The sequence below is a fragment of the Gossypium arboreum genome, chromosome 12 (assembly GCF_025698485.1).
Source record: "Gossypium arboreum isolate Shixiya-1 chromosome 12, ASM2569848v2, whole genome shotgun sequence".
In the NCBI taxonomy this organism is placed as follows: Eukaryota; Viridiplantae; Streptophyta; class Magnoliopsida; order Malvales; family Malvaceae; genus Gossypium; species Gossypium arboreum.
This window is the reverse complement of record NC_069081.1, coordinates 4134138-4150856: the sequence shown is the minus strand read 5'-3', so window position 1 is coordinate 4150856 and position 16719 is coordinate 4134138. Positions and strand designations below refer to the sequence as shown.

General features: G+C 33.6%; 2 protein-coding genes and 1 pseudogene across 2 annotated transcripts; 2 read left to right on the top strand and 1 right to left on the bottom strand.

The window, feature by feature from the left end:
* Positions 1-6745: 6745 nt before the first annotated feature.
* On the top strand, positions 6746-11958 carry LOC108479824 (probable LRR receptor-like serine/threonine-protein kinase At2g16250). Its single transcript, XM_053022572.1, has 5 exons — positions 6746-7221; positions 7363-9516; positions 9878-10006; positions 10656-10678; positions 10907-11958. Exons 2-5 carry the CDS (start codon positions 7565-7567, stop codon positions 11545-11547), a joined length of 2745 nt encoding a protein of 914 aa, XP_052878532.1. The 5' UTR covers positions 6746-7221; positions 7363-7564; the 3' UTR covers positions 11548-11958.
* A 288-nt stretch (positions 11959-12246) lies between these two features.
* On the bottom strand, positions 12247-15411 carry LOC108479825 (NADH dehydrogenase [ubiquinone] iron-sulfur protein 8, mitochondrial-like; annotated as a pseudogene).
* Positions 15412-15442: 31 nt separating this feature from the next.
* LOC108480002 (protein NONRESPONDING TO OXYLIPINS 2, mitochondrial-like) lies at positions 15443-16692 on the top strand. The gene is made up of 3 exons (XM_017782890.2): positions 15443-15733; positions 15809-15927; positions 16402-16692. The coding sequence occupies exons 1-3, from the start codon at positions 15609-15611 to the stop codon at positions 16419-16421; spliced, it is 264 nt and encodes an 87-aa protein (XP_017638379.1). The 5' UTR covers positions 15443-15608; the 3' UTR covers positions 16422-16692.
* Positions 16693-16719: the final 27 nt, after the last annotated feature.

The window sequence follows — 16719 nt, the reverse complement described above, 5'->3', positions numbered from 1 at the left end:
ATGGTTAACTAAGTAAAAAGGACTAAATCGTAAAATGTGTAAAAGTTAAATTCTATTAGTTAAAGGGATTCAATGGCTTTGAAATCTTAAAATAAAGGACTCTAATGGTAAATATACCATTTAAAGTGTTAGTGGATGTGCATGGATAAGGTTTTATTGAAATTTAGATAACTTTTAAAGGTTAAATGTGTAATTGGATAATTAAAGCATAAATTAAGTAAAAAAAAATTGTTTCATCTTCTCTAATCTCCTTCTCCAATGAAATTTAAAGAAAGAAGTAGCCATTTCGGTGCTTAAAGTTTCGTCTAGCATAAATGCTTACATGGTATGTGATTTCGGTCCTGTTTTTAATGATTTTTATGTTTTTGTGATTGTTTTAGCTTAATCTAGCTAGCCTGGGGGTTATTTTGTAAAACTATTAAGGTTGAGGGACTTTCCATGGAATTTTTTTGAAAATATTTTGATGTTAGTTGATGGATTATTTATCTTTGTTTTAAAATAAACATGTTTTGTTAAGTGATTTTTGTTGAATTTTAGAAATAGGGATTAAATTGTTAAATGTATAAATCTATGGGTTTATTGTGAAATGTTGGTAAATATGAGTTACTTTAAGGTCCCTTGAAACATGGGTTAAGTTGGATTTAGGTTAAAATGGTTAGATTCTAAGTTATGAGCTTAATGACTAAATTGTGAAAAGTCAAAGTATCACGGCTAATTTGTAATTTTGCATAAATATGAATTATGGATTAAATTGAATTCTAGAAGTACTTAATTGAATAAAATTATTTATTTAGATCAAGACAAACCCCAATCGAACTTAAATTCAGGAAAAGCTAAAGCTTCAGATTAGTTCGACTTTTCTTCTACGCCCCTAATTATCGAGGTAAGTTCGTATGAACTGCAATTGTTTTAATGTTAGTTAAATTTGAATATTTGCTATATTGTTGTAATATAAATGAGTTTGAAAATAAATGTATTCATATTATGATAAATTGACGGATAACGAGTCCCGGTTAGGATACAAATGACATGTCATTAGGGATTTCATGTTTCGGGTGCTGGTCTTGAATATCCTACCAATGGCTGAGGTCCTACATTCGTTGCGGATTCTCTATAGCTTGTGTTTGTAGCATCGTGTACCTTATATTTTGACCCACAACTTGTGTGAGCAAGCCCATTTCACAGCTTGTATGAGCATTGATGTAAAGGAAATGTTATGGTTATATGTAAAGGCACACTATGTGTGAGCTTTCCTGAGTATCCGATGTAATTCTAGATGGTTCAATGAGTAAGTAAAGGAAACGAAATGGTAAGTATGCAAATGGATTGAATCATGATATTATGAAAAGATTTATGTGCTAAATGTTGTATCTACGTATGGAATTTTACTTGTCTTATAGTTGAATTCATTTGTACCATGAACAAGTGTACTAACTTGTGAATTTGATGATGTTGTATAGGCTTAAGCTAAGCTTATGGTATTGATAATGAATTATGTTTAATCTATGAATTGTATAAATGAAATGGTAAGTTAAGTTTAAGTTTATACGAGCTTACTAAGCATTCGTTGCTTACGTAGTTACTTTCTTTTGTTTTATAGATAATTGGAAGCTCGATCAGTTGGAAGCTCGTCAAAGACCTATCACATTATCCAACAACCATTTCGGTAGTTTTTGTGCATTTTAGCCAATTTTAATATTGGCATGTATAGGTTATTTTGTAATGGTATTATGGTGAATGAGTTAATGGTTTTGGTATGTATATGCTTTGAAGTGATGATGGTTTGATGCATTTTAATGCCTTACCAAATTATGTCAAACTGGTTACTTTTGAGTACTTGTAAATAAGGTTCTTTTGGTACGTTGATGATGGCTTGAAAATGGTCAATTTTGTGATATGTTTCAGTACATATTGTAACTCGGTCTTTATGCATGAAATGAGGCAATGTTAACTTGTTTTGGTAAATGATGTTTTGATGCAATTATGGTGCTTTAGGATGTTTCAAATGACATGTTTATGTCTGTTTGAATGATGTTTGAACCCTTTGAATGTGTTCCCAAATGGTTTGAATGGTTAGGTATGAATTGAACTTGAAGTGGCTTATTTTTTGGTTAAATTTTGGATTCACACGGCCTAGAACATAGGCTGTCATATGGCCGTGTGTCATTTGAGATTTCTTAGTATTTCAAGTTAGTGAGTTACACGGCCGTGTGACCCTACTCAATAAGTTACATGGGTGAGGACACGAGCTGGGTTACGGCTGTGTTTCCCTTTTTTTTATTATTACACGGCCTGGGCTATGTCACACAACCTAGCCACACGGCCGTGTGACCCCTATTTTCCAATTTTTGCATCTTTTTCTTAAAACCTCTGATTTGTTTCAATTTAGTCTCAATTACTTCTAAGCTATTTTTAGGGCCTCGAAGGCTCAATTTAGGGACAAAATGCACGTAAGCGAATGGTTTATTATATGTTTAATTTATTTATATGTTATGATGCTGAGTGTTCTCCAATTGTATAGTAATGTTTCGTAACCTTAATCTAATGATGAAGACGGGTTAGGGGGTTACACTTTTGCCATGGTGTACATGAAAAAAATTCTCCTATCTCGTTTGTCATGGAATTGATTAACCAAGACACAACTAGATTAGTTTATGCTCTTTAAGTTTTATAGTCAGCATTGTTTGAATATGGTTTTGGGATAACCGTTGAAGGTAGTTGTGGCCATTTAATTTATGAGTGGTAATAAGGATAAGATTATTTACTGTGGTGGTTGGAGTTCTCCAAAAGGTTATAGGAGTATTGAGAGAGGGATTAGATGTATATGAATCCCTAGATGTTTGTTCAAATTCCACCATGAAAGATGATTTCTGAAAAAAAAAAAGGAGAGGAAAGCTAAGAGTGGCAGTTGAGTGGAAGGGCAGGGTTTCGAAACTTACAACTCTGATACTTTGTAGTTTTGTGAGAATTGTGAAAAATGTTTGTTATTATTTACGTGAAGCTAAATGGCTATATACATACACATAATATCATGTACATATGGCCTTAATAAGCTTCTATAAATTAGGATCTATAATAGAAAATTTTAACTAATATATAATATCAGTAATTTAGGTAACTAATCTCCTAAGAATCAACTATACAAATTGATACAACTAATTACATGACTAGATTGATTTCCTACAATTACAAAGAAAAACAAAACTATAAAAAGATCAAATTACACAATATGCAAATGTTTAGGGTTAATTTTTTAAAATCAAGACTAAATTGATACGATGTAAAAATGTTAAAGGTTAAAGGTTAAAGTTACTATTATGTCAATTTTAAAAGTTAACAAATATCTTTTGTTAGTAATTCAATTGTTGGTGACAAAAAATTTGAATTGTTGAGTGACCAAAAAGAAATTTACTAATAGTTGGGTGGCTACCAATATAATTTACCATATAAATTAACAATTCTAAATAGATAATATTATTTTTAATACTAATAATATATATGCTTTAAAATTTGAGGTTTAATAATTCATTTTAAAATATTTTTTGTGTTAATGCTAATTTTTATTAATGTATATTTTATTTAATAAATTTAAATTTAAATTTAAATTTTATTATTTAGAATGATTTTATATTTAAATTTTAAATGTGTGTTTTATTCATTTATTGTATATTGTAGATAATTTAATTTAATTTAAAGTTTAAAAGTAGAAATTTCTCTTGTTGTTGTAATTGTCGCTTAGATTATGTTTGGTTGTCGTCGACGTCATCATTTGAATGGATAAATGTATTTTTATGAAAATAGCTAACCACATAAACATTTATACAGTAATTTATGTTAATAATTAAGAGTGGGTGTGTCTCATAAATTATTAAAAGTTTTTATCTCGTTTTTCGATTTCGTTTTATTGTCAACATTTAATGTTTTAAATGCGTGTGATAATTATTTTAATTTTTATTTAATATAAATATTTCAATAAAAACTGTTGAATAAGATAATCGTTTAATGTAAAAATATTAAGTTTATTTTATTTTATTAAAATTTAAAATAAATTATCATTTTTAAAAATAAGATGTTTAAATTATTATATTTATCTTTCATCCAAAATGATCTAAAATAATATAAAATATTATATTAACAAGATTAAAATTTAAAATAATTAATATTTACTTTTATAAAATAATTATTTTAGTACTTATATTTACTAATTTACTAAATAATTTTGTAATATAAATTAAACTTTTATAAAATTTAACAATAAAATTTAAAATATTTAATTTTTCGACATTTAAATTTTTAGTTTATTAAATACCCTAAGTCAATGAAAGTTATTCTATTTGTTGAATTGGCTCATAAAAATAAATCTATCTAAATTTTAAAAGATAATCTTAATAGATTAGATAATTTGAAATTTTAAGATAAATTAATTTTCTATTTAGATATATAAAATTAAAAAATCATTAATATATGAGAGATAAATTTAAAATTAAATTACAAATTGAACTATAACTCATATTTTCATGACTTAAAAAGAAACTAATAGCTCAAATCTTTGACATCAATTTAATACTAGATTTGTTGCATTTCCAATATTTGATAGTAGATTTATTCATAGGTTGGATTATTTGATCCGACCTGAAAGCCTGTCCAAAAATAAGAAGGTTTGGGTAAAAATATGGGTCCGACAAATCAGTTTGGGCAAAACAATGAGACCCGTTTAGAAAATGGGTCGGGCCTTGGGTAGGGCTTTTTTGGCCTCGAGCTCAACCCAGCTTGGCCTGACCTAGCCCGAATATACAAAAAAAAACTGCTGTTTTTTTTTACTATTCTTGCTTTTTTTTTTTCTATTTTCTTGTTATTATTTTGCTACCATTTCACTACCATATTGCTACTATTTTGTTGTTTATCTTGTAGTTTTATTGTTAATTTTGTTACTATTTTAGAGGTATTTATATGTTAAGTTGCACTTATCTTAGTATTATTTAAGTGTACATATTGCTTTTTAATTTATTTTCAATTTGTCGGAAATATTTATTTTAATGTTTTTAATATTTTGATGCATTATATTTTTAAAAGAAATTTATATAGAAAATAATATAAAAAAATTAAGGCAGGGGAGTAGGTGGGCCAAGCCCGAGTTTAAACATTTTTATCTAGGCCGAGCACGATCCTAGCAAACGAGACTAAAATTTTAGTTGGGCCCAGCCCGACCTATGGACACTTCTATTTGATAGCCCAATTGATCTTTGCTGCTAATTTCTTTTTTTCGTGTTATAAAGATGCAACGTCGGTTTTTTTATATAAATAACCTAAATATACTAATTAATTACGAAAATAAATTGGAGGAAAAATTATATACGAAAATGATCCTTTTGTTATAGTATTTATTGGTGTCACCACCGGCTTTCCCCCCTTAATCATGATCAAATCATCAGTGTTTAAAAAATAATCTTTTAGTGGTGCCCCTTAACACAGTGGTGTCACCGAATTGAAGTATGATTATATAAAACATCCAAAGACCTAACGAATCAATTACCCTTTTTAGATTGAACAAAATAAAAGCGAAGAAGCAAACTACTTGGAGACTTTTAAGCAAATTGATGGATTTGATAAATGATTATGAATATTATATTTTTAAATAGCTTACTACTTAACTTACACTAATTTTAAAATCTAAATTTAAATCCAAATTCTAAAATTCCCTAACGCTATCTTAAGGAATTTATAAATCACTAATAATACATGTTCGATCAACTCAATACAAAGTATAATGGATAGAAAATCTGTATATATCTTAACTAAGACCTACATATAATAAAATTTAAACCGAAAATTATTTAAAGGATAAGATTTGAACTTGTGTTAAAATTATAAATTCTTTGTATATGTTATTATATGTATAATTATTCAAAGTTAGTTAAAAATGACAAATTGAGTGATCCCAATAAGAATCTTAACGGTCAGCAATCTTTCATTATCATCTTTCTTTAAATATAATAGTCTTAGAGATCCCGAAAGGGGAAAAAAATTGCTCTTCAATCCCTAATTTTCAGTTAAAATATTCCAGTTGAGGCCAAACATTACAAAAATACTCGTGATTAAATTAATACTTACAGCTATATTTTAAAATTTGAAATAAAATAAAAATCGATTAAAAGGATTATAAAATTTGGAATTTAATTTGATTTTGGATAAAATTAAATGTAATAATTGGTGCATCGATCTTATATTTTACTTTAATAAAATAAACATTAATACAATAAAACGATTAAATATATTATTTTATTTTAAGATGACAAATTAAATAGTCTTCAAATAGAATTACTAATAGTATTTAATTCGATTAATCATAACATTTAAAATTGAAAGTTATCGATCTTTAATAGTAAAGTTGGCGTGGGTTAAAATTGATTAGTGTTGTCGGTTGAATCTTAACTCGATTGGCATGGATATTGTTGCCAATGAAGGAGGACGTGGATTCGAATGTGTTGAAGTGCATTATCTTCCTATTTATTGATTGAAGAGAGTCTATGGGTAGTTCTAGATATTATCTTAAAAAGAATAAATATTATTAGAACATATAATGAGATTATTAAAAATGGTTATTTGAACTGGACTAAATTGGATAAATCAATTTTTATAGAAGTATATTTTATAGATTTTCAATAATTAATTTATTGGATTATAAAAATAAAAAATTAATTTGATAAAAACAAGGGTTATAAGTAGAGTAGAAGAACAAAAGCATTGAAGGGTCCTTAATGAGGAAAAGCAAGGACCGTAACTTATTGTTAAACTGCACAGCCCCAAACAAAAACAAATAAAACGACATAAACCGATACTAAAAACGGGAAACATGAGAAAACCAGCAGACTATATGACTACAACACCACCAATGGTGGGAAAGTACTAGAGAGAGTCCAGTTTGTTTAGTAAAATTTATAGTATTTTTGGAATTCGAAGCTTTGCTTAGCTGTAGTGGGCGGGATTGCCGGTGGTCAAACCAGAAATTGAATCAGCGCCGGAGAGGGAGAGCCAGCTCTGTTGTTCAACCCCTTAATTACTGAACCACCCCTTCCCTCTTCTTCCATTGGTTCAAAACCCATTATTATTAAGCCTTCCTTTTTCATTATATTTACCTTTTTTGGGTTTTTACCCTCTGTTCTTTTTGCTCTTCAAAGATCCACCCTTTGCTTTTTGGTCTGTTTAGAATAAGAAAAAAGGGTAAGATAAAAAAAGGTCAACACTTTTTAAGTTTTTGACCAGCCTCCTCCTTCTCATTCTCTAGAATTAAGTATGATTAATTTAAGAGTTTTTCGATTACAATTTTCATTTTAAAAATCTCTTGCTTTTTCTCTTGGTCAGCTTAAGAAACTGAAGGATTTAGAGAGAGAAAAGGAAGTAGTAGGTAGAAAGAGAAAAAGTAAAGGCAAAGAAGAACAGAAGTTGATACAGATTGGTTACCAACAATTTTGAAGAAATTAAAAGTGAAGAATTTTCTGGGTTGTTTTCTTAGTTGGGGGGGCGTTGAGAATGTTGGGGTGATTGGGGGTAGTGTCAATGAGCCATGGTGGATCAGCGTAGCATAAGAGTGGCTTTGTTATATCTCTTGTTGTTACTGTTATTTGAATCTACATTTGAGCAACAAGTGCAGCAGCAGCGGCTGAGTTCAGGCGTCGAGTTTACAGCTTTGTTTGAACTCAGATCCTCTTTGGGGCTCAGAAGCAGAGATTGGCCTAGAAAAGTTGATCCTTGTTCGAGTTGGAACGGTATAAGATGCGAAAATGGTAGTGTTATTGGGATTAACATTTCTGGGTTTAGAAGAACAAGGGTGGGTAAACAAAACCCACAGTTTGCTGTCAATTCTCTTGTAAATTTCACACATTTGATGTCTTTTAATGCCTCAAGATTCATGCTCCCTGGTTCTATCCCTGATTGGTTTGGTCAAAGGCTGTCCACACTGCAAGTGTTGGATCTCAGGTCTTGTAATGTTACTGGTGTTTTACCTTCGAGTATGGGCAATTTGACAAACTTAACTAGTTTGTATTTGTCGGATAATAGGCTCACTGGCCAAATTCCATCCACTCTGGGTCAATTGTTAAGCCTTTTAGTTCTTGATCTTTCCAAGAATTCGCTTACTGGATCTATTCCATCATCATTTGGTTCACTAAGGAATTTAACAAGTCTTGACATTTCTTCCAACAGTTTAAGGGGGTCAATTCCCCCTGGCCTTGGGGCCCTTTCCAAGCTTCAAACTCTGAATCTTTCAGTCAATGGTCTAACGTCTTCGATACCTTCACAGCTTGGCGACCTTGATAGCTTGGTGGACCTTGATCTCAGCAGCAATGGTTTGTCAGGGTCGGTTCCACAAGATCTTAGAAGGCTAAGGAATTTGCAGAGAATGGTTTTGGGGAACAATGGTCTTAGTGGGTCCCTTCCGGTCAATTTGTTCCCTACACCAAGTCAGTTGCATGTTGTTGTTCTGAGAAACAATAGGTTCATTGGTAACCTTCCTCAAGTATTATGGTCAATTCCTGGGTTGAACCTGCTTGATATCTCTGACAATAATTTCACTGGGGAGCTGCCTACTGCTTTGGACAATAATGCCATTGCTGCGGTTCTTGACATGTCTCGGAACAAGTTTTATGGAGGTCTAACAACTGTTCTCAGAAGGTTCAGTTCTATTAATTTGTCTGGAAACTATTTTGAAGGCAGGGTTCCAGATTACATGCTTGACAATGCCTCTCTTACTAGTAACTGTCTCCAAAATGTGTCAAACCAGAGGACTTTAATTGAGTGTGTATCATTTTATACTGAGAAGGGCCTGAGCTTTGATAATTTTGGGCGCCCAAATGCCACTGTACCTGCTGCAGCTGAAAGTGGGAACAACAACAGAAGGGTAATTATATTGGCTGCTGTATTGGGCGGAGCTGGGCTTATTGTGCTATTATTGTTGTTGCTTTTACTGGTTCTATTATGTGTTCGTAGACGGAACACAGCAAATCATAGAGGGATTGGTGTGGAACCAGTTCCAACTGGAGGAACACCTCCTTCACCAGGATTAGCCATTAACTTCTCGAGTCTAGGTGATCTGTTTACATATCAACAACTTCTTCAAGCCACTGGTGATTTTAGTGATGCAAACCTCATCAAGCATGGTCATTCTGGTGATCTCTTCAGGGGTGTTTTAGAAGACGGGCTTCCTGTTGTCATCAAAAGGATCGATTTGCAGTCGATTAAAAAGGAAGCATACCTTTTGGAATTGGATTTCTTTAGTAAGGTTTCGCACACAAGAGTAGTTACTCTATTGGGGCACTGCTTAGAGAAAGAAGATGAGAAGTTGTTGGTTTATAAATATATGCCGAATGGAGACTTGTCAAGTTCCTTGTACAGGAAAAACAATTTGGAAGATGATAGTTTACAGTCATTAGATTGGATAACTAGATTGAAAATAGCGATAGGAGTTGCCGAAGGTCTATCTTATCTGCATCATGAATGTACACCTCCCCTCGTCCACAGGTATTCTTTTGTTATGCTTAAACTTGCTTCTGTTTCAATGGTTCCTTTTCTCATGCACATAATAACTTCTGGTGAACTGGAATGTGGAGAAATTTTCACTTAAAAAGCTTGCGCTATTTGCCAGAAGTCTAGTCGTATTTCCTCTAGGCAAATTATCATATGATGATGATTTTGTTAAAATAATTAGTTTTGTTTTTTGGTGTTGATGGATCGGCTTACATCGACTATGAGTTGATTATTCAAAGCAAATGCTTTGCTGGCTCGAGTGTATCTTAATTTCTTTTTGCTGTGCAATAGATATAACCTATTAGCACTGAAAAACCTATAACAAGCAATGACATGTTCTGTTTTGATCTTGAAGAGATATTCAAGCTAGCAGTATACTTCTTGATGATAAATTTGAAGTGCGACTAGGGAGCCTGAGTGAGGTCTGCGCTCAAGAAAGTGATGGTCATCAAAATAGAATCTCAAGGTTACTGCGGTTGCCACAGTGAGTGTTCTGTTCAATCTGCTCATGTTTTCAGATTGACATTTTACTTTGCATTAGATGTTTATTGGACATGTTCTTGACTATGGTTTTTGTTATATCAGTATATCACTTAGTAAGTTACAATTGACTATTACTGTTTTCTTAGTCTCCCAGGTGTGATGGTTTGACATGCTTAACTTTTGCAGCAAATTAAGTTGCAGAAAACTGTTGCTGGCTGTCTTTCTAATGCAATTTTTCTATTTATCGTTTTCATGAGTTTCCTTCTGTTAGTTGCAGATAACACAGGCCTTTATCTGTCATTAGTTCTAGATGTCTAAATGTTTTTGTTAGGATTTGTGATAAAATCCGTATGCATCAGCACTCAGTGCTAAAGTAGTCGTTACACATTAAATAAATGCTATTTTGCTATGCCATCTACAATCCATGCATAGTCTTTACATGTTTCGAAACCTAGAGCCCTGTATGCATGAGAACTCAGTGCTAAACTAGTAATTAGCATCAAAAAGCATATTATATTTCCACCTCTTTATTCTCTTTGTGGATTTTATTGTTGTTTCAAGCAAAATGTACCTAGCTGCATTGTATTTATTATCATGCTTGTTTTCTCTATAAAAGATTGTCACGCAGTCCTTTTCTTTGTTGCATGCAGGTCATCAGAACAAGGTTCTTCTGGTATGTGCACCTTTAATTTATGCAATAGATCTTGATCTTTATCTTCTAGCTGTTCATTTGTTTGATTTGTTAGCTTGCACTTTAGGTCTGACATATTTGTTGCACCTCTTGTATGGTTGAAAGTATTGTTTGAATAATTAGCTACCCTTTGCGTTCAAGTTTCTCATTCTTATGGCATTGAACCCTAAACCATTTTCTGAAAAAAAAATTTATTTGTAAAACGGATAGGTTCATCTACAGCGTTATGTTCCTATGATGTTTACTGCTTTGGGAAGGTTTTACTCGGGTTGGTAACTGGGAAGCTGGACATGAGTGCATCAAGTGATACCCAGATGAAGGAATGGTTAGAACAGACACTGCCATGTATCAGTATATATGATAAGGAACTTGTGACAAAAATTTTGGATCCGTCTCTTCTTGTGGATGAGGATCTTTTGGAGGAAGTTTGGGCCATGGCTATTGTAGCCAGGTCCTGTCTTAATCCTAAAGCTTCTAGGCGGCCCCCAATGAGATATATTCTAAAAGCATTGGAAAATCCTTTGAGGGTGGTAAGGGAAGATAATTCAAGCTCAGCAAGGCTTAGAGCAACATCTTCAAGAGGATCTTGGAATGCTGCTCTTTTTGGGAGCTGGCGTCAAAGCTCGTCTGATGTCACCATTATTCCGGCAGCCTCAACAACTAAAGCTGAAGGGGGAAGTAGTTTCAAACAACCTGTCATTCCAGAAGGCTCCGCTATTAGAGCTGAAGGTGGAAGTAGTTTCAAACATTCAGGAACAACAGGTTCACGGGGCAGTGCTCAAAAAGATGGAGGTGACAATTCATCCTCCTGGAGACGATATTCTAAGGAGATATTCCCAGAACCATTATAGAAAAGACAGGATGAGAACTAGCATAGAGACTAATTTGTTCTTCATTATTTCCCAGTAAGATATCAGGTTTCCCATTTGAGTGCCTGCCGGTTGCCACCTGATGAAGCTCTTACTAGTTTTTTCGGATGATATTTGACATGGAGCCGGGAAGGATTCAAGATGCACATATATTCTTGACAACCAGAAAAGGGTTCTAATCTATTGACAATCCCATCCATCATGCATATTTGTTTTGAGAGCTTGTTATTTTAGAACAAGCTACAATTTTTTTTAATCTGTAATTGATCTTTGTTTTTGAGCCTTTTGTGCAATGCAAATTAAATTGTAATTGTCGAAGATTCCTTCATTCACACCAGAAAGACATGAAAATCCAGATAGAAATGAAATTATACAGATTGATTTGTTGTTTTATTCTTGGGGTTACTATTGGGTTTTTGTATTTGCTAATGGTTAAACCAGCTAATCTTTTGTTGGTTGGCAAAGAAAGATTGTTCAATTATTTTTTCTAGTAGAATATATGCATTTGTTTCTAGGTGTGATGGTACCGTTCATAGAGTATTGTATTTGTTTTCTTTCACTGCATTATTAGGTCACATTAATATTCAAAATCTGCAAAATTAAAACATCTGTAATATGAATTTATTATGATTAATGTTTACTTGGAAAAACTAGATGGTTTACCTTAGACTTAAGAGTAAGTTCTTTAAGGGAAAAAAGAAAATTCGGTGTCACAGAAATCTGAACTTGGGTTACTGTATTCAGAGTACAATGTCCTTGCCACTAAACCATAGAACCTTGGTTGACACATGTTTCCCAGAAATAAAGAAACACTTAAAAACTTACCAAGACAAACTCCTTTTTCTTGCCGTCTCCTCCTCCCTCCAACCGCACGTGGCCCTTACACTGCCCTCCCCAGTCGTCTTTTACCCATCTATGCAAGAAAGTACACTATCATCATTGACAAATTGAAAATCTGATCAGAGAAAAAAACCTTTTACTTCGAACTCTTCCCTGTTGCTACACCAATAAACCCAAAATATTCAGTACAATTAAATTGAAGATTATCATCATAGCACCAAACTTTAAATTCTACAAAAGTTTCACTGTATGCCCATTCTGTCCAATATGCATAATATAATATTGATTTAACATTCCATCCATTCCTTAAAGAACAAAACAAAAATCTTGCTATATCTCGTTTTGCTGAAGTTTTGCAACTTGAAATCTGTTCGCCTGATTATAGGATCCTTTTCTCCATCATTGCCTTTATATGTAGCAAAAACAAAAGTAATTCATCCACGAACTCACAATGGACAAAATACAAATTGTATATGCAACAACACCAAGTATATATCATTTTCTTTTTTTCAGCAACTATAAAAGCAAGCAGCTGCTGCCACACGGTGAGAAGGGAAATAGAGGAACAACATCAGCGATAAAGGCTTTCAGATCTGAGATTCTCTGCAATCTCAGTTTCCCATCTGTCACCATTCTCAAGCAGCTTCTCTTTGTGGTACAGCAGCTCCTGCAACATTGAGATTAACTAATTTACCTCACAACCAACAAGTGAAAATGGACATTTGTAATTGATTTATCAGACGAAGACAAACCTCATGAGTCTCGGTGGCAAATTCAAAGTCCGGTCCTTCAACAATTGCATCAACAGGACATGCCTCTTGGCAAAGTCCACAGTAGATACACTTAGTCATGTCAATGTCATAGCTGCAAAGTTGAACTAATGTAAGACAAAGAAGACAACCATAATAGAAAAGAGGGGGAAAAAGAGAAAAAGAAAAAAAAGAGAAGAGAGATTGAACCTTGTAGTTCGACAACTTCCATCCTCCCTTTCCTCAGCCTCTATTGTGATTGCTTGCGCTGGGCATATCTGATAAACCACTATCACTACATGAGAACATCATAACAGTAAATCTACATTCAGTGAGCGAAGCTTAATCAGGAGTTGATAATGGATAGGATTACTGAAAATTAATCAGCAAACCCAAGAACAGTTTGACGGGTCCAACTTCTCACAGATTGCTTACTCTTCAAGAGAAGCAATAGCAGACACTAATCTTCCTTTCTATATAACTAGAGGGTAAAATAGAGACAATACACATAACAAATATAGTAAACTTTTTTTTATGCATATTACCAGGTGAACCAATTCAGTGACCATAACACCCATTTAATTGCGAGAATGTTAACCTAAGACCACATATAGACTAAAAGGAAAAGGCATAAAGCCCCCAGACTCCCACTCCAGTCAGGTGTCCATACCAGAGGGCAGGGGATACTTTCTCCCAGGTTGATAATAGTCATTCCATATTGTATCACTGCATGCTGGTATCATTCCCACCAAATAAAAGTAATATAGCTAACTGATAATGTTGAACTTACAGCTTCACAAAGTTTACAGGCAATGCAACGTTCCTCTCCAGTTGGATATCGGCGGAGAACATGTTCCCCTCGAAAACGTGGGCTCAATGGACCCTTCTCAAATGGATAGTTAATCTGTACAAGAAAGACAGGTTTGTATCATAATATGTTCAATGCAAGCTCAAAAGAAGCATGAGGACACTTACTGTAACTTTTCAGTCAAAGAAGTACTTGAAAGTCAGCATGAGGCCCCTAACCATTTCAATTAGAAACAATGTGTTTATGCTTCGCTCAAAAACTGTCATTGAGAAGAATATAAAAAGACATTAATTGAAAAAGATAAAATTGAACTACTAACAAGAAATAGAGACAGAAACATTTCAGTGCACACTATATTACCAGAACTCCAGTCTTTAGAAATCTCCTTTGCAAGCTGCTCTCTTTCTACATCATCTGCAGTTAATACACATGAAAACACACATGAACCAAGACATCTTATATCAAGCAAAAGAACAGCCTTAAAAATAGAAGTCCCATCAAACACTAGGATTGATGGTCATGCATGGAAGAAAATTGTTAAAGCATTTCTTATGATTTCCATGGAGAACCGTGGTGGAAAACTGAAAGGCATTTATTCCCCATCGCATGCTCTTCCAAAACTCAAAAATATCTCCCCATTAATAACATAAAATAATTCATAATCTTCACTTTCCATCCATATTCCAGAGAATTCTTAATACTTTTCCAATTTCAAGATAGCTATAGCTATAATAAAAAGGAAGATCAAAGAGGGAGTAAGGCAAGACCTTTCTTGTGCCGTAGGAGTGCGAACTGAGTTGCAGACCATAGTTTTGTAAACCTTGCAACGCTTGCCCCGACACAGCTTATAAGTACATAACCCAAAAGAATCAGTAAAATATCCAAAAAGAAAAAATACAAGTCCCAGAAAAATCATAACAACGTTGATGACAAATAATCAGTGAGGTTCTGTTAATACATAATAGCTTTTGAGCCGATGGATAAAGCAATTAAAACAGGAAAAAACGAGAGTTTAATTTATGGAAATTGAAGTAAAACAAAAGAGAATAAAATTTTAAATTATATACAACAGAGGTAAAGTCTCTAACCTAAATCTACATATGAGCCTCGTCTTTTTCCACAACTTCATTTCTGTACATTATCAGGTGCCAGAAAACTAACATTTTAATTCCCGCTGGCTATGAACAAATTCTAATGAATAATCAATTCCATGATTATATAAATCTAAGGTATGGATCAAAAGGAGAAGAGGAAAGTGAGCTCTTACGAGGTGTCGAGCTCGGAGAGCATTGAGAGAATTACGAGCGAATATCGCAGCCATTGATTTTGATTGTTGATGGCGTTGATCTCGATCGGAGCTGTAACTAAGCTTCTCCTCCCCACCTCATTAATCGGGTATTTTCTCTTTTCAGTTCTTTACGACATCGTTTTATCCTGCGCTACATTAATATGGACTTATGAATGTCCAGCTCAAAGAAAGTAGGGCCCAATGGCCCAAGAAGAGCATTTCAATCCAACAGCGTCATTTCGAAGGAGCTCAGGATCTCAAATCTCTGAGCCGATATTTTTAGGGTTTAAGGAAGACACCACTGCCAGCCTCCCGGTGTTTGTTTCAACTCTCCACCCAATTTCCAAACCAGCGAGAGATGGCGTCGTTTTTCGGATCAGCAATGCGGGCTGGCTCGAGGACCCTAGCTTCTCGATCTAAAACCCTAACTTTAAAGAGCCTAATCCCAAATCCTTCAACAAGATCCCTCCCTCGGGCCTCAAGGTACTTGCTTTGTGTTTTTTCCATCTAAATTTTTTATCAAATTCTTAACTTCATTTTTTTTTTAAATTTTTAAAGGATTGTTTCGGCGTTGGGAGGATTAGAGTCGATGATGCCACTTCATAGTGCCATTGCATCTGCTCGCCTGCAATCAAGCATAGCCGTCGATTCCTCCTGTTGGAGCTGCCTCTCTCAAGGTTTTTCTTCTATACCTTTTAAAAGAAACAATTGTTTAATATATCAATGTCTCATCAACGTTATAGTTGTTCTGTTGGTTCAAGTTTTTTTATGCTACAATTGGGTATAAATTTCAAATGCAGTATAGTTTTTGTTGCAAGTTTAGGAATGAATTATCCTTCACTTCCCTACGTTCCCTTTGACGTTATTCAAGAATCCAAAGTAGAAACTGTATATAGAAATTGACTTCCAATGCTCTTAGCTGTAATTGTTTTGAGGAATTATATATGTAAAAATATGTACTAATTTCTAGTAATAATATGGGCTTCGGATTGTTAGCTTGAAGTATTTGAAGACAACCGTGTGATCTGCATTGTTATAATGCTGGGTTCTAATGGGCATGGAATAAAACTTGACCATCCATGAAAGCATGTCGTTTGATGTACAAACATAGCTGTTCTACTTCTAACTTGGTTTTCTAATTCATGAAATAGGACTTGCAACACCCTTGTGACAAAGCTGGATACTTTGTGGGACTGGGACATTAAGAGCATAGGGTCTTTGTTTTTGAAAGCTCTGTCAAGGGATTTCTGACAACTGAAACTTCTTCAGCTCCAATGTCTTAGCAAATGATTAGCTACCTTTGCAGCATATTGGGGGGTTTTGTTGTTGATTTGTGATGCATCTGATTTAGACCTTTTATATGCTTTGGAGGAATCACTGCCCAAAGCAAAATCCATTTTACTTTATTTACAAAGTGAACTTCTAAGCTTTCTTGCTCTTAACTTTTTTTTCAGTATTCATGTATTTGA

What these genes read in the sequence shown, in the direction of transcription:
- LOC108479824 (XM_053022572.1), top strand. Translation starts at nt 7,565, where the DNA reads ATGGTGGATCAGCGTAGCATAAGAGTGGCTTTGTTATATCTCTTGTTG. An exon ending in AGGTTACTGCGGTTGCCACA is followed by an intron (nt 10,007 to 10,655) that starts GTGAGTGTTCTG and finishes TGTTGCATGCAG; the next exon opens with GTCATCAGAACAAGGTTCTT. An exon ending in ATCAGAACAAGGTTCTTCTG is followed by an intron (nt 10,679 to 10,906) that starts GTATGTGCACCT and finishes TAAAACGGATAG; the next exon opens with GTTCATCTACAGCGTTATGT.
- LOC108480002 (XM_017782890.2), top strand. Translation starts at nt 15,609, where the DNA reads ATGGCGTCGTTTTTCGGATCAGCAATGCGGGCTGGCTCGAGGACCCTA. An exon ending in TCCCTCCCTCGGGCCTCAAG is followed by an intron (nt 15,734 to 15,808) that starts GTACTTGCTTTG and finishes AAATTTTTAAAG; the next exon opens with GATTGTTTCGGCGTTGGGAG. An exon ending in TTGGAGCTGCCTCTCTCAAG is followed by an intron (nt 15,928 to 16,401) that starts GTTTTTCTTCTA and finishes TTCATGAAATAG; the next exon opens with GACTTGCAACACCCTTGTGA.